The sequence below is a fragment of the Tamandua tetradactyla genome, chromosome 16, assembly GCF_023851605.1.
Source record: "Tamandua tetradactyla isolate mTamTet1 chromosome 16, mTamTet1.pri, whole genome shotgun sequence".
NCBI lineage: Eukaryota > Metazoa > Chordata > Mammalia > Pilosa > Myrmecophagidae > Tamandua > Tamandua tetradactyla.
In genome coordinates, this window is record NC_135342.1 from 66,870,849 (window position 1) to 66,894,377 (window position 23,529).

The 23,529-nt window shown below is 43.1% G+C and overlaps 1 protein-coding gene and 1 long non-coding RNA gene across 10 annotated transcripts in view; one reads left to right on the top strand and one right to left on the bottom strand.

Moving 5' to 3' along the window:
- Nucleotides 1-2,276: 2,276 nt before the first annotated feature.
- The window catches only part of ATXN1L (ataxin 1 like), a 32,935-nt gene continuing 11,682 nt past the window's right edge, over nt 2,277-23,529 (bottom strand). The window contains exons 2-6 of one of the 6 annotated variants that reach the window (XM_077132925.1): nt 14,281-14,454; nt 13,275-13,339; nt 12,272-12,580; nt 8,806-8,873; nt 2,277-7,569 (exon numbers count right to left, since the gene is read on the bottom strand). In XM_077132925.1, the coding sequence (XP_076989040.1) occupies nt 5,383-7,452 (2,070 nt within the window). In that variant the 5' untranslated portion in view covers nt 7,453-7,569; nt 8,806-8,873; nt 12,272-12,580; nt 13,275-13,339; nt 14,281-14,454 and the 3' untranslated portion in view covers nt 2,277-5,382. Of the gene's footprint in view, nt 7,573-8,805; nt 8,874-10,829; nt 10,941-12,271; nt 12,581-13,274; nt 13,340-14,280; nt 14,458-23,529 lie in introns of those variants that run through there. The other 5 variants (XM_077132926.1, XM_077132923.1, XM_077132924.1 and 2 more) reach the window with 5 other exon arrangements.
- Nucleotides 8,086-17,076, top strand: LOC143659699 (uncharacterized). 4 transcript variants are annotated; one of them, XR_013163658.1, is made up of 5 exons: nt 8,086-8,161; nt 8,766-8,944; nt 15,257-15,313; nt 15,886-15,973; nt 16,444-17,076. It is a non-coding gene; the product is annotated as an uncharacterized LOC143659699 (long non-coding RNA). The 4 variants fall into 4 exon arrangements; XR_013163657.1 differs by lacking the exons at nt 8,086-8,161; nt 8,766-8,944 and adding exons at nt 11,047-11,390; nt 14,947-15,126; XR_013163656.1 differs by lacking the exons at nt 8,086-8,161; nt 8,766-8,944 and adding an exon at nt 11,047-12,607.

Consider the following 23,529-nt stretch of genomic DNA (forward strand, 5'->3'; position numbering starts at 1 on the left):
CCACAAGTTAAATGCAGGTATCCATAAGAAGAGCATTAACAATAAAAATACAATCTGTGTGTAGCCAAGTACAGACTTAAAATGGTAAAACAGCAAAAAGGATCTCACAAAAGTACAAATATACAGTACAAATTGATTTATTTAAAACAGTTACAAAAAAGCACAACAAAATAGAGATTATCCTTAGAATTATTAATGCTTTGTTAAAGATCAGGTAGGATTAGAGGGTAAGAAATGGTTTTGGGTGGGGGGAGCACCTGACTAGTTCTAAGGCTTTAGATACAATGCAGTTGATTACATATTAATTCAGCCATTACATACTCAGGATAGTAGTTGGGGATCAGCAATTTATCTACAGGGAACTCCTACACAAATCAGATCCATCCAGACCACCCCGGTGCCATCTTCTACTCCAGACCCTAAAGCCACCTGTATAACATTCCCATCCTTCCTTCTCCACCCCATTCCCTATCCATATATTCTCCCCTCCCCTAAGGTGCTGTGCAAGCTGAGAGCAGTCTGCTCTCCGCAGCAAGAACACATACTGTTTGGCTGCAGGGATCCTGTGTGTTTAGGAAAGTTGTAGGGGACAGCCTTATTTTAATACTTGAGGTTTGCCATTAGTACAGTCAGTCTCTTCCCCAACACAATCTAGATTCTCTTGAATGCAATACAAGTATCAAGCAAGTGAGGGATCAACCCTGCCTTCAGCAATACCAGCTATGCACTAACCACTCACAGCTCATAACTCTGTGCAACTCCCTAATCAGGAGATGGGTGTGAAACCACTGTGTCACCAGCTGTCTCTCTCTGAAGAACCTCAGTCCCCATGACAGTCATAAAGACAGAAACAAATGCTTGTGAGCTCAACAGGTAAAGGCACATGGGCTGCTGCCACACACTGCAGACAGGAACCCAACTTGAGGCCATCTTCACTGCTGGGCATTTGCAGTGGAATGGCTTTGGGACTACAGGAACTTTGAGTTTGCAATCTACCGGGGGAGGATATAGGCTTAACAGGAGAACTAATAAAGGAAACTTTAGTGTGAAAAGTGCTTTTATTACTACTGTTCCTGCTGCCTAGGCTCAGCAGGGCAAACCACACCACCTCTCCTTCTGCCCCGGGCACTGTGCATAGTCTGCAAGTTAGGAGAGAGTGCAGTTGACTTGAGAGCCAGTGTCATCCTGGGCCCAGACCAGCGCTCTAGTCCAAAGGTGGATCTTAGAGTTGAAAGGGCAAGTGGCAGCTGCAAAGACCCAGACGATTTATTTTATTATTGCATAATGTGACGGACCTTCCGTACCCAAGAAAGTGGGGGGCAGTGCGGGGGGTGGAGGGTAGGAAGGCTTTCCAACAAAGGGCTAATAGGCTCCTGATCAACATCCTACCTTGTAGGGTTCAGCTCTTCAACTGTAGTGTACACTTTTTCCATTTGGAAAGTACTGTAGCTTCACTGTGGTTTAGTATGCTTGGCCCCAGGAAGGCCTCTGCCCCATTTACTTTATTTGTGACCTAATCTCCCATGGCCAATTCAATAAATCGGGTATCTTTACTCCAATGGACCCAGACCCATTCTCAACCCAAGTCTATCCTTCATCTCCAGTGTGATTACTCAACTTTTTCAATATGCTTACTTTGCCAGTTTAAATCACACCACTACCCCATGCTTCTCTAAATTTGCTATGACGTCCATTGGTAAAAGTAAAACTAAACACTTGAGGAGCTATTTCATTCAAACTTCAAACCCTCTCGCAACCCCAGATCCACATAACAGGAGTTAGATGAACCTTTATGGGATGCTGGCATAAGCCCTAAGCTGGTTCCCCCGCATTTATTTTTTTACAACAGGTTACAAAACCGCAAAAGAAAGAAATTAATAGAACAGAAAACACCCACAACAAGACCTATTTGTTTCTCTCCAAGAGAGTCATAGATGAGATATCTGGAGCCAAAGGGCTCCCGACAAGAACTGAAGTCATATCCCTTTGGATTCACCAGCCCACCAGCAGCATTTCATACTATTCCTATTCAACATGACTTTATTATAAAGTAACACTTGTAGAGCACAGGTAAGAATGGACAGGATGCTTGGGTTTAATTTATATCGCCAAAAGACATGAAGGACAAGGAGCTATACAGGGCAGCAGGCAAGACAGTGAGTAGACAGCAGCAGTGGCAAAGCAGGACAGACCAAAACCCTTGGTGTTACAAACAACTGCGACCAAGATTGCAGAAGGGTCAGTCCAGATCTGCTGGAATGGGCGTTAAGCTCGGGGATGGGCGTTAAGCTCAGAACTCAGACTCCTCTTCCCTCCCACTTCCTCTTCTCCATGTATACTAACTGACAGGAACATTTATCCAAAACTGAGATGTACTCCCTCCCTCCTTTGCCCTCTCTTCCAAGTTGGTACAAGCTTTTCTGTGCCATGCCAGTTAGCAGCCCTCCTTTCCATTTCTAAGTTTTGGAAATGTCCTACCACCTTCAAGGGACTGGCTCTGGCCTTCTCCAACTGCCCGTTCCCAGGAAGCTGACAGCTTCCCACTAAAATGACCATTCTGTCAAAGCCACTCTTGTGCCTCTGGCTAACTTTTCAAATTCCTATAAGGAAGAAGGGACACAGCAGAGACACCTCTTATTTTTCATGCCTGGAAGAACAGACTGGACCAGAAGGAAAAGGCAAGGGGGATGTTACAGCTCTGACCAAGATTTAGAGCATACAGCTTCTTTTCCTTACTTTACAAAAGATACCTCTGTAGCTCAGCAAAATCAAGTATCATTACATATGCATGGCACAATATTAGGGGAGCTGCTGGTACTGCTTCACCAGGAAGAGACAGAAGAGGAACAGCAGCAGAAAGGTCAGGGCCGAACTTGCCAAGGTCCTCAAGAATTTCTCTCTAGGATGAAGTAGAAGTTCCCAGGCTTGGAGGTCACATCTAATAGAAGTGGAAGATTTATTAATTTAAACTATTTCACCTGTAACTAATTAGACACAGATTTGCTCCCGGTGCCGTCCTAAGAAGAAAGCTCAGTTGGTGGTCCGTGGTAGACATTTGCGTGTCTACTGTGTGCATGTCACTATAGTCAACTTATGAGCCTTCCTGAGGAAGGAAGTGTCAGAGAAACCCATGCAAACCATAATCCCAAGGAATGAGTTGCTCATAGAACAGCCAGAGATGGGGCATTCCCCAAGACTAAAATTCACAGGCCCCTACTGTAGGAAACAAGCCAGAGAAAGCAGCATTCAGAGTGAATGGGGAAGAGAAAGGAAAGGACATGATCCCAAATGCAATACAAGGTTGAGTGTTCACCAGACAGGGTTGGTATTTGGTTCTGATTGAAGTACTCCCAGTCAGGTCAGCTGCTTCCTTTGGATTGAACTCCAAAAGTTGTCTGACCAGATACCTGCTCTCAAGGAATGAAAATTGGAGTGTAGGGCTTGAAGCAAACAAGCCAGTTTCAGTCGCTCTGTTCCCCCAGGAGAACAACTTTTAGCACCTGAACACTAAGAATGACTCCATTCTCAGAACTCCCCCTCCCCCAAGGAGGTAGGTAAGATTATTCATCCCCATTTGGCAGCTGGGGAGGAAGTGAAAGAGCGAGGTCACGAGACTTTCCTAAAGTCAATGACAGAAGAGAGCTCAAACCCCAGAGGTTTGGGACTCCTGAATAAAGGCCAGGCTTTGGCCAGTCCAAGAACATCTACAAAAGAAATGCCATGATCCACACCCTGGGAGAAGCCTAACCAGAGAGCTGGATGGACAAAACCCTGAGTTGCCTTCAAGCGTCTAAAGACCCCCCCAAAAAACAAACAAACAAAAATACACTCGCCCACCTAAAAGCTGGTGAGGGAGCCTAATTACCAATACGCAGTGGAATCCCAGTCTGAGCTGATGCCTAAAAGTCAAGAAGCAAACATGGGCTTAAGATACAGCGGACTGAGGGGCAGATTCAATTAAGATGGAAAACGTTATTCACAGGGGGATATTCTACCCCAAAATGAGGTTTACTTCATTTATTACCTCAGATATAAGACAATCCCAGAACCTTAGAGCTGACTGTGGGAGGGAATGACCGGGAGAAGCCTAAAGGCTAGGAGAAACAGTGAATAATTTGGGAAGCGCTGGGTAAAAATGCCAGGATGAGCACTGCCCTCACTGTGCACTTGCCCTGATCCAGGGCATAGTTTCCTTCTTGCTTCTCCATCAAACTGCTCCACAGCAGAAGAGAAGAGGACATGATTCTGAGTTTTTCAAAAACAGAAAATATAGCAGAGGGGAAAACAGAGAGACCTATACACACCAAAAACTATACGTCTTGGTCAGAGTGGACAAAACCAATTTTGCAGAACAGAAAAGGCAGTGTAGCTATAAATGAGGCCCAGGTCAAGACACCATGCAGAGAGGTTAGGGCAGCAGAAGGGTGGGGGTAGCGCAGGCACTTAGGCACAACATAGACAGACAAAGGAGGGGATAGGTGCCTGGAGAAAAGGGTCCACTGCTTCTTTCAAAAGTTGCCATTACCAACTAGAGATTCAATGAAATTTTGAAGCGGGTCAGTCATGCTGAGCAGGAGGAGCTTGGGAAGGAGCTTTCCAAAGTCCCTGCCTAGAGCTCGGTCAGCCTAGCCATCAGGTCTTTCTCTCCTAGTCCCCTGACTAGGTTCCCAGCACAGCAATACTTCATTTTGAACCCTGGAAGGGCTTATCTCTCTCCTGGCCCCCACGCTGCTAAAAGCCTTGTGGGAGGAATGGCAAAGAGAGATGGGAAAGGGCTAAAGCAGAGGATCAAGCAGAATCCTGTGGAAATCCTCGCCCACAAACCCAGCGATAGACATGTGTAACAAAATTACCCCTTAAAGTGCACATCTCTCAAAAGAAGGGTTCTGGGTGGGAACCCTCCTATTTCCAACTGTGGGCCTCCTGCCCTCCTGCTACCAAAAAAAATAAAGGAAAAAAAAATCAGTTTAACTGCTACTATAAGCTGTGAATCATCATTTTTGGCTCTTTCTTTGCTCCCTCTCTCTGCAACCTGCTCCCAAAGCCTGGACTTTCCCCTGGCAGGAGGTGAGGATGGGGAGGAAAGAACAGGGAGGCCCTGAATATGGAATGTTTCTCATCCTGTACATCCCTTTCTTCCTTGGCCCAGGCCTGCTGCTCCCATCACAGCACCCTGTGGGGTTGTCCTGAAAGGATGCCCTGGGGTAATGAGAAGAGACCCTGCCTAAGGAGGCTGCCTTCGATCTTCCTTCTCTCCCACTTTCACCCCCCAATCTTACTGCCAAGAGAGCCATTCCCTACTCAGCCTGTGCAAATCCTCTGCTTGCTCATGGTGAGGCTTGGCTCTGTGGTAAAGCCCTAGGCCTGGCCTGGGAGAGAGGTTCACTTCCCTGCATTGGAACGCCCTTCGATGGACAGCTTAACCTCCTGTGGAATGAAAGAGGGACGGAGCAGGGTGGCCCGTGTCTCGTCCCCTTGCATGCTGTATCTTTGGAAGCTTGGGGCTGGCCAGCAGGCCTGAGCGCCAGGCTCAGGCTGGGAGGGCTCAACCACACGGGAACCCTCTCCTGACAGCTGGCCCTTCCCCTCACTATCACATAGCTCTCTGGGTCCCAAGACTGTCCTCTCAGGCCTTTCTTGAGAGGGACCCAGCTGGCCTAGCGGAGCACAGCTGGCCTGAGAAACTGAGTTACTGTTCAAGCTCTGTAAACTGATAGAGATGCAGACATCTCCCACCTGTAGCCGATGGCAGGGCAGAGAGAAGAGCTGTGCAGTCCGCCCAGGGTTGCAAGAGGACCAACCCTGACCATATACAAAGAAGGGGTGCTCGGGGGGCACCTCGATGCTCACTTTGCTCTGCTGCTCCCCAACCACGAAATGCAGCATGACAAATCCAGGCCACTGGCTCTCCTGAATGTCCACAACTGTGCTAGAGTCGATCTTCAGCCCCCCACTCACTTCGGCACTGCGCACAAAATCCTGGGTCTGGAGGTCCTCCACCCGCTTCAGCTCCCCGGTAGCCAGCTGGATGATGGCGCCTTTCATGAAATGGGAGGGCAAATGGGAGGAGGTAATGGGGGGTGGTGTTGGCTCCTTGTCTGGGAAGGTGGCTCTGGCCTGCATGTCCAGACTTGATGCCATCAGAATCTCTGAGCCCATGGGCAGCAGGCCTGGGTCAGTTCCAGTAGGCACCAGGTTGCCATTGGCTACAACCACTGCTTTGGGTAAAGGTCTATGTTTCACCATTTCCTGATGGGACTGAGGGTAGAACCCTCGGGCCTGATTCTTCTCTGCCATCTCTGCCACATTCTTGGCTGACCCTTGCCCCTCACCCTGATGGTCAAGAGAATGATGGGACAGATTGAGGGGGCTGGGTTCATCCTTCCTCTGAGCTGCCACCACACGATAGTCCTGAGAAGCTAAAGAGCCAACCACTCGCTGGACCTCGAGGTCAGTATCTGGAGTCCCTCGGTGTGCTGGCACTGCAACCTCCACTCGTGGAGTCTGAGAACCTGAAAACAACTGTCCATCTACCACACATTCCACCACTGGCACCAGTCCCTGACCTTCGTCCTTGCTGTTGGGGGAGTTAAGGGCTTCACTTTCCCGTCTTACTAAATTTCGCTCTCGTTGTCTCTGTCCTCCATTGGCAGCGGCTGCTTCCAGAGCAGACTGACCCTCCTGAGGGATAACAACCGGACTGGCACCTGCTGGTGGGGTTTCATGCAGAGTATACCCAGCAGGTAGTCTGGACATCTGGTAATAAATGGGCATCCGGCCTGGAGCAAGGTCCAGTGGCTGAGTACTTGAGTGATGTGGCAACTGCCCAGATGGGGAGGCAGCAGAGGGGACTTTGTTGAATGAGTGGGCTGGGGAGGAAGCCTGGGGGGGAGGAGTGGCTCCTTCTGCTAGGAGTGAAGCATATGGCACAAAGTGAGGAAGGTGAGAGGTGGTAAGGTTGGCAGAAGGAGAAAGGAGGGGACTCGGTAGGAAATTAGGTGACACAGCATAGGGAAGGCTATAAGGAGACCCAATAAACTGCAGAGAGGTGGATGGAAGCTGAGCATAGTGGATTGGGGGATAGTGGATTCCTGGATGTTGAATCAGTGAAGACGCTACATTAAATGTAGGGGGCAAGGGGCTCATGTTCACCACGGAAGGGAGGCCAGTTGGTGAGAAGGTAGAAGGTGGCATAGCCACCTTATACAGCATGCCATACTGGTCCACTGTTAGACCGGTGATGGTCTCAGCTCCATCACCCCCCAGGCTGACTCTGGCTCCAGCCTGGCTCTGCCCAGCCACCACAACCCCTCGGGACCATTCAGAGGCATCACTGGAGGGTGTGTGGTTAGTTGAGCAGCTGGTAGTTCTCCCCATATCCTCGGTGGTCACGGGGAGGTCTCTTTTCTTTGGTGGAAGGCATTCCTGACTCCTCTCATGAACAGGTTTCATATTGCTTTGTGGTGTTCCTGGAGCCTGGAAGCGGTTGGCTTGCTCCTTGGGGCATCAGAAGCAGCTTCTCTGTGGCTTTTCTGCACCCCTTACTGCTGGTGGCTGAGGCAGCCACATCTGCTAGGGAGTAAATCAGAGGCAAAGAAAAATAACCTAGGGTGAATAAAGTCAAAGGAAATAACAGAAACTTGGAAGGCCATGGAGGAAGATACCACGAAGGGAACAGTCGGAAAAAAGGAGCTATGTGAGAGAGAGAGAGACAAGCATGCTACCCACCCCCTCATCCAGTTTAGGACATAAACGAAACAATCAGCAAAACCACAAAGCATAAAGAGCTAAAAGGGTAAGTATTTCAGAAGGTATTAAAAAAAAAACCTATGGGCTCCACAATCCTAAAGAGACCAACAACTTCATGATTAGTCATCCCTCTGATGAGGACCTTGACTTTCCTCAACCTGATCCCAAAAAGGGGATTTGAACACAAAGTCTTTGCTGCTGGCTATTTTTTCCTGAAGTTTCTCTCCTTTTTGTCTCCAAAGACTAATGTGCCATCTTCTTTCCCTGAACGTATGACCTCATCCTTGCTTCCTTTATGTAGCCTAATTTGGATTATGATCTCACCTATTCCCATCCCCCCTACCCACACCCTTCAAGTCTAGCTAAACTCTCTTCCTCCTTTGCCTCATATAACCTCACCTCAAGGACTTAGGTATCAATAAGTCCTAGGATTTACCTGTGTCTTTTTTAAAAACAAACAAATGAACAAACTTTGCTCTCTAAGCATCCTCTTTGTCTCAGAAAATACTACCACATTCAAACTTGGGTCCTGATGGGGACAGAAACTATACTAGCTCTACAACTTATTTGTTTTTCCTCCTCCCCAAAGTGCAACAAAACTCTCTAACCAAATATAGACTTCCTGTTCCCTAGGCTAGCAAGAACTTCTTTTCTTCTCATTGACTACCTTCAACATGCCTTCTATATTCTCTCTCTTTTTTCCTTTGTTTTCTTTTGCCAACTGCTACTTTTTCATTACAGGTTGGCTCCAGGCACCACTTTCCTTCCCAACATGTTTTTTTATTCTTATCTTAGGTCTGTATGATTCATAAGAAAATTCTCTCTCTCTCCCCCTCCTCTTATTGTCTCCTTTCACAAATGATTTTGGCCATGGTCAAAAATATTTTGGGGGGTTGAACATTTCAATGCATATGAACTTTGTAAACTATTTCTTCCAACCAGTCTTCAGCAATGCGCATCTGAAAAAAGATTTCTATGATATTACTCTGTTCTGTTTTTCCACTGTTGCATCCCAGATGTTATTCTGCAATAAGGAATCCAAAGTGCCTGCATTACCTAAGCTTCCAGTGGAGCGTCTGAGCAGCTGTAGTAAGAAGCAATCTCCTCCCGGCTGGCTTGGGAGCCTAGAAGACAGAAATAGAGATGAAGCAAGCAGGAGTCTGACCTCTGACCTTTCCCAGGGTCATCATAAAAGGTAACTCCAAATCCACATAGACATTAAAGTCCACAATGAGTCCTTGCCTCATCCATTTCTCCGGAGGTAACAGCACACTTATCCAGAGTACCCAGCAGCTGAATAGAGAAAAAAACATCTCTTAAGCTCTAATTTGCAGGAAGATATCCCTGAAAAAAATTTCCACATGTCATAGGTCATCATTTTCCTTAACATCATATTCTTCATTCTCTACCCATGCCTATTAACCAAAGGTTAAATTTACTTCTAATCCTAATTTCAATTAAGTCCACAAATAGATGGAAACGATTCAACATTGTTCCCATGTCAACAATGGGAAGGAGGAAAAATCAACTTCATGAACTTCACCTTTACTCAGGGTGGATTAAAACAGATGTGGAGGTTATTTAAATGAGAAAAGCAGTACTATGAGGAAAAAGAACTATTATTCATGTTTCTGGGGCAGAAAAAGAGGTCAAGAGGGAGTTCCTCAAGGGGAAGCCTTATTACAGTCTTTAAGGGTAAAATGAACTTCAGTGTCTGTCTGTGTGTGTGTACAAAATTTTCTGAGTGACAACTTTGTACTAAGTGCTGAATAAGGTATGACAGAAACTGAAAACAATGCCTTAGTCCTCAAATAGCTAACAAGGGGGAAATAAAACTCCCACTAACCTATCAGCATCTTGATCTACATTTGCTAGAGACACAAGCACTAAAGAAAAGGGGCTTTAACCTCTAACAACAGAGAAATAAGTACTGGTAAGTTCTCGAAAAGACAACTGACTACACTGTCCCCAAGTCCTACAAAATACTGAGAGCCTTGATCAAATTGAAGGCACATGTCATATGGACCAGAAACCTTCTGTAAACATTTCTCTTTTAACATAGACAAGATGCGGGAGTACACAAAAGGTGAAAAGACAGGGAAATAAAGTGAAAAGACAAAATCCTAGGTCTATAAACACGTAGCACACAGTGGGCACAAGTTATCCATCTCTTTCTCTGCCAACAGTTCCAGTAACTGAAAAGCAGTTAGGTCTCTTCTTCATTCCCAATAGAAACTGGGGTCACATCTTCAATCCCAGAATGATCCTTGCTTCTTACAACTAAAATACTAAAGAAAACCTGCCTCTAGGTCACTGAAAGATTAGCAAACACAGGCCAATAAGGACTGAAAAAAGCAAAAGAGCTACAGTAATGACAACAAAGAATGAAGCCTGTGTGCTGGGTTCCCACAACGCAAAACACATTTCGGAATCTGAAACCTCGGCCTCTGGAGAGGCTCAATGAAGATTTCTCGGGGGTAAGACTCAGTTGGTGACCCCACTGGGCTAACGGTGAAGGGAGACTGTTTCGAGCATCTGCCTACGCTACGAGCAGAGCCCGAAACGAAGCACCCCATCCATCACGCCAGGGTCGGAATTCCGGACCGGAGCCCCGAATTCGCAGAGTGAAAGGTGCGCCCGACAGAAAGGCGGAAGCCTGGCAGTCTAGGGGATACGGCTTCCCTTGTTCCTGCAATCCTTACTCCAACCAGGGTAGGGCCGGAAATTGGAATCCTCCGTTTAGAGAATTGGAATCGACCCTTCAAGCAGAGGGGCAGGGACGAGGCCGCGCAGGCAACGCTTCCTTGTTTAAGGACCCCTTCCTGCCCTGCGAATTTGGACAACCCGGTGGCGAGGACGCAGCCACGGAGGCGACGGGGCCTGACGCCGACTTCCAGTCCCCGTCGGAGATAAGCGCGCGGGGGTCTAGGTGCGGCCTCCTTCGCTCCTTCCATCCGCGGTTCTCCTGCTCCGGCCCGGCCAAGCAACGGGCTCCGGGAGGCCGCTTCCTCGGGAGCTCAGAGCCTAGGCCTGGTCTTGACGAGGTTGGCCTGGCGGCCTCCATTCCCGCCGACACTCACCGGCCCATCTCACGGCGCTCCCCGGGCTCCTCCCGCTCGTCCCGGAGCCGCCGCTACCGCGGCCGCCGCCATCCCCGGCCCCGGAGCCGCCCCACACCCAGCGACCCCCCCCTCCCCAGCCGGGAGACCGGGGATGGCGTCACGCGTCCCGCCCCCGACGCGGAAAGATGGCGTCACGGCCCGGGCTGACAGCCACGCCCAGGACTACTCCCTCGCGCCCAGCGCCCCCTCTGGTAGGAAAGCGAACTCCTGCCCTTGGGACCGGGTCATGTGAATAGGGCTGGCCTTGGCACCCTGACTCCGCAATGACCCCGTGCTCTCCACACTAGTAAATTCAGGAAGTTGCCAGACAGTCTGGGCGTGGCCATCAGCAACTCCCATGTCCTGCACTCTCCCGGCCGGACTTGTGGAGCTTCCCTTGGGAACTCCTGGGAACCCGGGGACCAGCCAGGACCGGGAGAATAACGGGATCTCCCCTGGAGACCCAGGATTAAGCTCTTTTAGGAGCTGAGAAATAACCCTGAGGGAGCCAGTGGATTGGACAGAACCCAGGATCTAAAGGTGGATCTAGTTGTAGTAGATGTGAAAGTTTGTGGGGAATGAGAAGGGGCTGAAAGTGGGAAGAGGGCTGGACTACTAGATGAAATGTTTAGTCACCGCTCACTACAAATTAATTGGTGCGATTTAGTGCACGAAAATCTGATTAGCTAGTGAAAACACACACACACACAGAGAACAGTTGAATTTAGCCCTGGTCACAACGGTGTAAAAAGAAAATAGCTCTCCATGTTGCCGATTTCTCTATTGGCTCTGTGAGTTTGTAGACCTGAAGTACAGACAGTGGAAGGGCAAACGAGTACCCCAACTCTTTGAGGTTAAGAGGATTAAGTCAGAGAAAAGTGCTGATAACTTGAGAAAACGTGTGTCATAGAGGAATGGGTGGCTTTTTCCCCGTACTGTCACATGTTCCTGCATGTATGCTTCAGCATGTAAAGATGTCATTTTAGGAATCCCAAGTCTTCAGTGAAATTATAGAACTACTTAGCGGAGTTAGCTTTCTCTGGAAAACTGTTGATGGCTGGTATTGGAAAAGCTTTTCTTAAATGTCCAAATGCAGAAGTATGTCATTTTCAAACTTCTGTTTTGTCTACTTCTCTGGAAGGTTCTATGTCCTCAATTTCACCATGCCTTTAATTTCCTGCAACCTCTCCAGATTCTAGTGAGGCATTCCTTTCAAATTCGCTAATATTTTATTTAGAAAGAGGTCTTATAATTCCTCTATAAATGGCTAATATGTCCTTTGTGTAGGGGGCCTACCACCCCTACCCCGTCTCCTTCCTCTGACACTTGTCAAAGACTCTTTTTTTCCGGAAACTTTCTGCAGAACTCTTAAAAGTTGCAGTAAAAGCAGTGATTATTGAAATAAACTGAACGAAACCTACCTATTATTTGACTTGAATGGTTGTATCTGAGGATATGGTCCACAGATAAGCAGGTGCATTCAGGTCTTTGCTTAACACCCAGGAATTCCTTGCTTAGGCTTGCTGAAAGAATAAAGTGGGTGTGGAAAGACAGCAGCCCCTCCTCGTGGCACTAACTCTCTTTCTGGGAAGCTTGCTCAGCAAGGTGATTTGTAAGCAGCTGTTTATTTACAGTCGAGATTCTTGGAGTTGTTTTGCATGAAATCCTGTGCAGTTCTGGCTTCAAAGTTGATTATCCTTCAGGTCAACTTGTAACTGGTTGGTAGTCACCTGAAAGTCACGGAAAAAAAAAAAGAAGTGAGTAAATACTGCAGGTAGCACCACAAGCTGCCTCGATCACTGTGTAATCCCTATGGCGATATATCTCTTAGGACCTTACTTAACTAATTTAGAATATAGAGGAATGTTTCTGAGTTGTGGGGATGTGGTAACTATTATTATATGAGTCATTTTAAAAGACCCCAAAGACCAATCTGTATCTTGACTCTATCTATGTCAATATCCTGGTTGTGATATTGTACTGTAGTTTTACCAGATGTTACCACTGGGGAAAACTGGTTGAATAATATACCTGATATCTCTGTATTATTTCTTACAACTGTATATGAATCTACACTTATCTCAAAATTAAAAGTTTAATTTAAAACTTTCCAAAGGTTTAAAATATAAAACACAGTTCAGATTACTGGACTCCCCTCCATCAAGGCAGAGAACATTATCTAGTCAGCCTTTGCAAATATGCAGTAAGTAGTTATTAAATTTAGGTAGTTTTTAAATTCGGGCTCCCAGGCAAATTTTTCTGGAAGGATCCAGAAAAGGAAGGATCGCTTTACCTTTTTTTTTTCAAATGCAAAAGAAAAAAAAAAAAAGCTATTCCTTTTATCAAGTAACACAGCTCAAGTAGTTTTACACCCCTGAGTAGGAATAGCAGTTGACAGGTGTTCTGTCTTTAAGTTCAACTTACCTTCTCTTGCCTTTTGCTCTTTCCTCATTCCACTGGGTCATATGAGCCATTAACCCCTCAATAACCTGAGGTAAAAAACAGTACAAAAATGATCTCTGATTATGAGAAGAGTTCAGATAAAATAAGTCTTGTAGGCATGTGTAGTTCTCTGAGTACAAAGTTAATTGTCCTTCTTGAGATATAATCTGTTGTTAGGGGCGCAACTGTTACTCGAACTTCCGAATTGATTTTGGGGTTTTCTTTAGCTTGTGGGAAGCCAAACCTTGCAGAGCGTGTTTGGTCATTATTTAGATAACAGTGACTGAAGGAGAGTATCAAGAACAAGAGAAATGTAGACAAACCCAGTCATACCCTTTATTGTTAGCATGAAAAATGAAGATGACGGTGGTGGCCTGCACGGCACTGGCAATTTTTTTTTTGTATGCTGTATGGCAGGGTCACATTTCATTATTTTTCCATGTGAGTAACCCATTATTGCAGCACAATTTGTTGAATTTTTGTTTGTTTGTTTTGCTTGTTTGTTTTCTGGGAAGTGTAGGGACCAGGAATTGAACCCGGGTCTCCTAAGCACGGGCAATTTTTAAACTGCATGTCTTCATGTTCTCTTATTTGATTCTGACAATCCAGATTGTCTTGACTGACAATCTGACAAGATAAATAAATATTATTATCCTCTTTTCACAAGCAAAGAAATTTAAGCACGAAGTGCCTGGTTTAGATAAATGAACCAAATTAATCATGTCTTAACCTAAATTTCTTCCTTTATAAAAAGGGTATAATAATCTAGCCCTTTATCACTCCAGGCTTCTGTATGTCACATGAACTATATCGTAGGCACATAATAAATGTTTCCTGGTGTTAGTATTGGCATGACAGCAGTTCAACATTTATCTGAAACAAGTCCATTTCTACTGTGATTGCTTTTCACTAGATGTCTGAAGCAAAGAAAAATTTCCTACTTTGGGTTTGGCTAAGTTCCCATTCATGAACTGAGCTCTATGTTTACCTCAGATTTCAATGCACTCTCATATCAATATTTTTTTTGCAGTGAGACTTTCTCTTCAGGATTCCATTGTGAGCATCACTTTTTGGGCATGGCAGATAGACGGGGCATATATTTTGGTGGTTCAGAGGTTTTTCTGGTTTGTTGGAAAGACTGTATTTCTCCAGGCTCAGCCATCTGCTGATAAGACAAGAGAGTGAAGCTTCACTTATCCCAGTGGATTGTCATGGGACAGTGGACATTTGTTGCATCCCCAACATGACTCTGCTTATTCATTTTATATGGCATGGTGTGGTTTTTTAAAAAAAGAGAAGTGTAGGAATTTGCAGCCTGAAGATTTTGACTTCCCATTCAACCACTTACTTCTAACCATATGGCTATGGGCAAAACATTTAATGTCACAGACCTTCAATTTTCTCAGCTGAAAAATACAAGTAGTGATACAACTACAGAGATCGAGAGGATCAGTGGAAATGTAGACGTGAAACATTCTTAAAAATGCAAAGGACTGCACGCATTTTCATTTTTAAAATAACCAATCTTTCTATTGCAAAGGTGATAAATGCTCACTGTGGAACATTTTAGAAAAATAAAGGAAAGCTAAAATGATAAAAATAAAGGTCACCTGCCAAAGCACCGTCTAGAGCAGAGATTCTCAATCTTAAATAGGTATCAGAATCCACTGGAGGGTTTGTTAAAACGTAGCTTACTGGCCTCCACCCCCCAGAGCATCTGATTCTGTGGGTGTGAGGTTCTGCCCAAGTTCCCAGATGCTGCTGCTATTCATGGACTTTGCCAACCGCTGACCTAGTGCAGACCCTAACTTTTGCTGAGCATATATGGTGTATTGTAAGTATATATTTTTGTTTGTTGGTTTTAATAGAAACACTGTTGCACACTATCCTGTAACTTTTTTTTTTTAATTCAACAAAATGTTCTTTGTACATTCATTTTTCTCTCTGTGTGTTTTGTGCTGCAGCCAAGCAGACCTGGACGTCAGGAAAGGAGATTGCCAACTATCTGACTGCTGGGAAGGGTGAGTAGGCTCAGATCCAAGGGCAGCATACTATCTGGAAAGATCACCTCCTGGAGGCCATGGAGATCTTGGAGTCAGCCTGCTCCTGGCTAGGTTTAACTTGATCCAGGCCACAAAGTGAAACCTGTTGAACATGCATCATTTCTCAGACTGAAAGGAGTAGCAAGGCATCCATTGCACCTGGTGAGGGAGGGTCTGGGCTCTAACTTGGGACAGCGGTAAAGAACTTTGTCTCTAATTTTTGTAGGAAGAACTAACCTTGCTTAAAGAGAATATATCAGTTAAAAGAGTGATTTAAAAAAAAAAAACAACAACAAATAATTGTCTTTTTTCCCCCTAAGTTATATGGATAAAATTTGTGGTGGAAAACTTGGAAAATACAGGCAAAAAACCCATAAAAACCCATTCATAATTGCTAAAGTGGATACATAAATATACATAGGTTTTTATTCTAATTTTAATTTTTGAAAAATGTACCTTTATATGGTGAACACTGTCTGTGGGTCACCTTGAAAGCAGAGAAAAGAGGGAAATATAAAGCCCTGACTTTAATAATTTTATGCTTTCCTTAGGGAATTGGATTCTGGTCTGCCTGAATATCTATCTACACTAAGCTGGCCTGCACTTTGACTCCTGTCAGAGGTTCCTGAGTTGAAAATAGTAAGTTTAGCCTGGCTTATCTGCCTGTGCCACAGTTGTAGGTGCGGGAATTGCTAGTGCTACTTCTTTGGAATCGTAGGATTATTTGGGGGAATCCTTTCTTCTCTTAAGGGATAACCAGCAAAGTGTTTTCTTTTAAAGGTCTTTAAGAGGAAAAAATATATATATATTTAATGGCAATGGTAGGGAAAAAAAAGGAAAACTTATCCCCAAAACAAACAAGCAGTAACCTTGAAACAGGATTTCTTTTTTGGGGGACAGTTATAATTTATAAGGTATTTAGAATTAGAGTTTTAAGATCCACATTTAACAGTTTTAAAAACAAAGCCTAAAGCATTTGTTTTGGTTTGTTGTTGTTATTTGGATGCTAAAAGAACATGACTCCAATACGATAGCATGGAAGTGATTTTTTGCTTTTTCAAGCAAATTTGTCAGAATTTGATTAATTTTGCCTTTTCTTTCTTTCTCAGTGATGTATTGCTGCAGGTATCCAATCAACTGTGTGCAAAGTATAGCCAGGAATATGGGCAGCTGTGCCGAACTAATGAAATCGGAACTGTCAGCCATCAGTAGTACCATTTTCAGAGATGTACATTTTTCTAAACCAAGAAGTCTGGGGAAAGTTGAGTGAACTTGGAGCATATAGTGTTGCACAGATGGAAAGATGTTTAGAACTCAGTTTTGCATTGGAGGCAGAGCAACTTTGATAAAGTTCTTGGATCAGGGAATTGAACTCAGTAAGCTTTTATCAAAAAGCTAGATCCAAGAAAACTAAATTGATTTCTTTCTTAAGAAAACATGCATTTTTCCAAAATGTAATTGGCCTAGTAATGTGAAGTAAGCTAATTACGTTTAGAAGTTTCAACTTTTGATTATGTTACACTACGAACACACCTATGTAATTCAGGACTGACATTCGGCTGGGACACAAAGATCTGGCCTTAGCAGTTGTTTCAGGCTAGTACGCAGGTTGTCCAGTCTGACTGCCTACTCCCCTGAAGTCCTGACTGTTCAATAGGTTGACTGTCACCGCTGATGTAGTTTAAATGCTTATTGCAGAATCAGAATTTTTTATAAAATATATATATTTTTCTTGTTAACTATTTTCTTCCTCTACTTTTGCTTGGTTGAAAGGCTCCTAGACCCCAGTAAAGGGCTATCCTGTGGCATGTCCTTCCTTATTGTCACTAAATTATACATCTTTAAAAAAAATACACCTTAGGGTGCACAGATGGTTCAGTGGTAAAATGCTCTCCTTTCATGTGGGAGACCTGGGTTCGATTCCTGGACCATGCATCCCCCCCAAAAAATACATCTTAAATAACAGAAGATAGAAAGATGAAGAACAATGAATCAGATGTGAAGGACCACCTAAACTCTTTCTTTTTCTTTTTTTGTAGATATTTATGCTACCAAATCTGCTATATTCTTTATTTTGTAGCTAGAGTATAAATTAAATATGAATAACTCTACCCTAAGTCTAGTGAACAGCACCCAATAGAGGTTGCTAAGAACAATAATGTGCCATATAAATCCAAGTCCACCATTAAGGTGAGTACTTTCAAGAGGGGAGAACGGACTTAGAGCTGAGATCTGTGTTGTAGGGGATTTCTTCAATTTAGGGCTGTGACATCTAGAGGAGCTCTGTCAGAACTGTAATGTAGGTGAAATTTGTACTTTTTATCTACCTGCATACTGTTTCTAACAGAGCTTGATTTCTGCTGTGTGATGACACTTCTAAGTTATTAGCAATAGAATAGAAAACAGAGATGAAGGTACCTAAAGTATGACCAATTATGTGTTTCTTTCCCATCTCAGTTAATGGCAGTTGCATGCTAGAGCAAAAAAAATCTTGATGTCTTTCTTGACTTTTCACTTTCTTTCATGTGCCCCCTCCCAATATCTCCGCAAATCCTGTTAACTCTACCTTCTAAATATATTCAAAAGTCTGGGTGGACCACGGTGGCTCAGCAGGTAAAGTTCTCACCTACCATGCTGTTGACCTGGGTTCGTTTCCTGGTCCCTGCCCATGCAAATAAATAAATAAATTCAGAATTCTGCCACTTCTAGTCCAATCCACAGTAATCTCTCTGTTTTTTTTTTAAAGGCTCGATATCTTTAATCCATATGTTTTACTCATCTGTCCATAAAGTAGATAAAAGAAACACCACAGTTACAGAGTCACGTTGTGAAAGCTATATCATTGTACAATCAACTTCAAGAAACATGGCTACTGCTAATGAATCCCAGAGTGATTCGATCAGTGAGTGGAAAAGTATTTGCAAAGTCCCCTTCAGGGAACGGTGAGAACGGGGAGAAATGCAACTTTCCCAAGTTGAATTCTTGATATTCTCACAAGCAGTGTGGACAACCAAAGCTATAGGCTGAGCCCCCAGTCTTGGGGTTTGTTCACATGAAACTTAACCCCACAAAGGATAGGTCAAGTCTACTTAAAATTTAGGCCTAAGAGTCACCCCCAAGAGAGCCTCTTTTGTTGCTCAATTGTGGCCTCTCTCCAGCCAACATGACGAGCAGTCTCACCACCCTCCCCCTCTCTGCGTGGGACATGACTGCCAGGGGTGTGGACCTTCCTGGCAATGTGGGATAGAGATCCTGGAATGAGCTGAGACCCAGCATCAAGGGATTGAGAAAACCTTCTCCACCAAAAGGGGGAAGAGTGAAATGAGACAGAGTTTCAATGGCTGAGAGATTCCAAACAGAGTGGAGAGGTTATCCTGGAGGTTATTCTTATGCATTAAGTAGAAATCACCTTGTTATTCAAGATGTAATGGAGAGGCTGGAGGGAACTGCCTGAAAATGTAGAGCTGTGTTCCAGTAGCCATGGTTCTTGATGATGATTGAATAATGACATAGCTTTCACAATGTGACTGTGTGATTGTGAAAATCTTGTGTCTGAAGCTCCTTTTATCTACCTTGTCAACAGACGAGTAGAACATATGGAATAAAAATAAATAATGGGGGAACAAATGTTAAAATAAATTTAGTTTGAAATGCTAGTGATCAATGAAAGCGAGGGGTAAGGGGTATGGTATGTATAATCTTTTTTTTTTCTGTTTTCGTTTTATTTCTTTTTCTGTTGTCTTTTTATTTTTTTCTGAATTGATGCAAATGTTCTAAGAAATGATGAATATGCAACTATGTGATGATATTGTGAATTACTGATTATATATGTAGAATGGAATGATCATATGTTAATGTTTTTGTTTGTTGTTAAATTTTTTTAAATAAAAAAGAAACATGGCTACTGGAACACATCTCTACATTTTCAGGCAGTTCCCTTCAGCCTATCTGTTATGCCTTAACTAAAAAGGTGATATCTATTTAATGCATACGGATAACCTCTCGACTCTGGAATCTCTCAGGCATTGACAGTTTATTTTGTCTCATTTCTCTCTTCCCCCTTTTGGTCGAGAAGCTTTTCTCATTTTGGTGCTGAGTCCCAGCTCACTCTAGGATTTCTGTCCCACTTTTCCAGGAAGGTCCACACCCCTGGAAGTCAAGTCCCATATGGAGAGGGGAAGGGCAGTGAGTGTGCTTGTTGTGTCGGCTGAGAGACAGAGGCCACATCTGAGCAACAGAAGAGGTTCTCTTGGGGGTGACTCTTAGGCCTAATTTTAAGTAGGCTTAGCCTATCCTTAGTGGGGTTAAATTTCATATGAACAAACCCCAAGATTGGGGGCTCAGCCTATTGCTTTGGTTGTCCACACTGCTCCACAATGATCTTTTGCCTGGATTACTGTAATAGCCTCTTAACTGGTTTTCCAGCTTCTATCCTGGTTCCCCATTAATTGATGTTCAATATCAATACAGTCAGAGGTCCTGTTAATTTTAGTTGGGTAACTAAAATCATGTTGTCCCTCTGCATTCCTTTTCTTATATAATGAAATGGCTGAATTTTAAAAATTGTAATTATGTATATATATAACATCAAATTTACCACATTAACCATTTTAGGTATAAAAATCAGTGGCAATAGACACAGCAAGTGAAATTCACTGCCCTCCCCCCTCTATGTGGGACATGACTCCAGGGGTGTGAATCTTCCTGGCAAAGTGGGACAGAAATCCTGGGATAAGCTGGGACTTGGCATCAAGGGATTGAGAAAACCTTTTTGACCAAAAGGGGGAAGAGAGAAATGATATAAAATAAAAGTGTCAGTGGCTAAGAGATTTCAAACAGAGTCGAGAGGTTATCCTGGAGGTTATTCTTACACATTGTATAGATATCCCCTTTTCAGTTTATGGTGTATTAGAGTGACTAGAGGGAAGTACCTCAAACTGTAGAGCTGTATTCCAATAGCCATGTTTCTTGAACATTGTATAATGATATAGATTTTCAATGTGACTGTGTGATTATGAAAACCTTGTGTCTGATGCTCCTTTTATCTATGATATAGACAGATGAGTAAAAAATATGGATAAAAATAAACAAACAGTGGGGGAACAAAGGTTAAAATAAATTGAGTAGATTGAAATACTAGTGGTCAATGAGAGGGACGGGTAAGGGTTATGGCATGTATGAGTTTTTTCTTTTTTATTTCTTTTGCTGGAGAGATGCAGATGTTCAAAAAAATAATCACGGTGATGAATGCACAACTATGTGATGATATTGTGAGCCATTGATTGTATACCATGTCAAGAATGTTTGTATGTTTGTTTGTTGTTTACAATAAAAATATTTTTTAAAAAAGTCAGTGGCATTATGGTTTGCTAAACCCCAATCAACATTACTCCTGTTGACTCTTAAGAACACCTAAGGGTTCTAACTGAGACTCTATAAAAGTATAATGCACTAAGTTTGCCTACCTGGAACATATAATTTCTGAAAGGTTCATAGGTCAGATAAATCCTGAAACTCAGCAGAACCAGCCTCTCCAAGAAAGTCAATTAATTTCAACTCCCTGTCCTTTAGTGTAGATACCCCTTCTGTTCTAGTTTGCTAGCTGCTGGAATGCAATATACAGAAATGGAATGGCTTTTAAAAGGGGGAATTTAATGAGTTGCTAGTTTACAGTTCTAAGGCCGAGAAAATGTCCCAATTAAAACAACTCTAAAGAAATGTCCAATCAAAGGCATCCAGGGAAAGATACCTTGGTTCAAGAAGGCCGATGAAGTTCAGGGTTTCTCTCTCAAGTGAGAAGGCACATGGCGAACACAGTCAGGGCTTCTCTCTCTCGGCTGGAAGGGCACATGGCGAAAACGGCATCATCTGCTAGCTTACTTTCCTGGCTTCTAGTTTCATGAAGCTCCCAGGGAGGCGTTTTCCTTCTTCATCTCCAATGGACTCTCCGCTTCGTGGTGCTGCAGCATTCTCTGCTCTCTCTGAATCTCTCATTCTCCTCTCTTACTCTCTGCTTCGTGGTGCTGCAGCATTCTCTGTCCTCTCTGAATCTCTCATTCTCCAAAATATTTCCTCTTTTATAGGACTTCAGAAACTAATCAAGACCCACTCAAATGGGTGGAGACATGTCATCCCCTAATCCAGTTTAACAACCATTCTTAACTAAATCACATCAACCAGGGAGATGATCTCATTACAGTTTCAAATATACAGTATGAATAGGGATTATTCTACCTTTAAGATATGGGATTTATATTAAAACATGGCTTTCCTTAGGGGGCATACTTCCTGTCAAACCAGCACACCTTCTCAACATGAAAAAGAACGGGCAGAAAGGCTTTCTAGAGGCTAGAAAGAATATTAAATAGTGATTCAACACCATATTTATTTGTTAAATCCCATTTTCTTTGTTTTATCTCCTTCTTCTCCTTTAATTCTTCTCCCAATCTATAGGGATCTTTGGGCAAGATCATTGATTGTAAACCATGTGAAGAATGTTTGTACGTTTGTTTGTTTGGGCAAGATCATTGATTGTATCCTGAGTTTCAGGATTTATCTGACCTACGAACTTTTCAGAAATTATATGTTCCAGGTAGGCAAACTTAGTGCATTATACTTTTATAGAGTCTCAGTTAGAGCCCTTAGGTGTTCTTAAGAGTCAACAGGAGTAATGTTGATTGGGGTTTAGCAAACAAACATACAGACAATCTTGACATGGTATACAATCAATGATCTTGCCCAAACAAACAAACATACAAACATTCTTGACATGGTATACAATCAATGATCTTGCCCAAAGATCCCTGTAGATTGGGAGAAGGATTAAAGGAGAAGAAGGAGATATAACAGAGAAAATGGGATTTAACAAGTGAATATGGTGTTGAATCACTATATTAATATTCTTTCTAGCCTCTAGTGTTTTGGAGTAGCTAGAAGGAAAAATCTGAGATGACAGAATAGTAGCCCATGCAAACTCTTGATCTCTTCTGTAACTACTTGTTGAAATGTGCTTTGAAAATTGTTTTTTTCTTTCTTTGCTTTGTATATATGTTATATTTTACAATAAAAAACATTTAAAAAATCAATAGCATTATGTTGACAATGTTGTGCTACCATCACCACCATTCATTATCGAAACTTTGTCATCACCCAAAACAGAAACTTTGTACCCATTAGGCAATAACTCCCCATTCCCCCTCCTCTTGCCCCCCAGTAACCTCTAATCTACTTTTTGCGTCTATGAATTTGCTTATTAGAGATTTTATCTAAGTGGAATCATACACAATTTGTCATTTTGTGTCTGTCTTTTTTCACTTAGCATGATGTTTCAAGGTAATCCATTTTGTAGCATGCAGCAATACTTTCTTTTTTTTTTTTTTTTTTTTTTTTTTTTAAAGACAGAGAGAAGGAAGGAAGGATAGAAGGAAGGAAGGAAGGAAGAAAGGGAAACATCTTTAAACATTTTCTTGTTTTATTGTATTTTGTTTTTCCGTTTTTTGTTACATGGGCTGGGGCCGGGAATCGAACCGAGGTCCTCCGGCATAGCAGGCAAGCACTTTGCCCGCTGAGCCACCGCGGCCCGCCCAGCAATACTTTCTTATAGCTGAATAATATTCCATATGGATATATCACATTTTATTTATCCATTCATCTACTGATGAATACTTGGGTTGTTTCTATCATTTGGTTGGCTATTGTGAATAATGCTGCTGTGAACAGTGGTGTACAAGTATCTGTTTGAGGCATTGTTTTCAGTTCTTTGGGGTACATAGTTAAGAGTAGAATTTATGGGTCATGTGGTAATTCTATGTTGAACTTTCTGAGAAACCACCAAACTGCATTCCATAGCGGCTGCACCATTATACATTCCCACCAACAATGTACAAAGGTCTTCTTTCTCCATACCCTCACTAACATTTGTTATTTTCTGTTTCTTAAATAATAACTATCTTAGTAGATGTGAACGGTATCTCATCGTGGTTTTTATTCACATTTCCCCAATGGCTAATGATGTTAAATATCCTTTCACGTTCTTTTTGGCCATTTGAATATCTTCTCTGAAGAGATGTCTATTCAAATCCTTTGCCCATTTTAAATTGAGTTGTAAAAGTTCTTTATATATTCTAGATATTAAATCCTTATTAGATATATGATTTCCAGATATTTCCTCCTATTCTGTAGATTGTCTTTTTTTT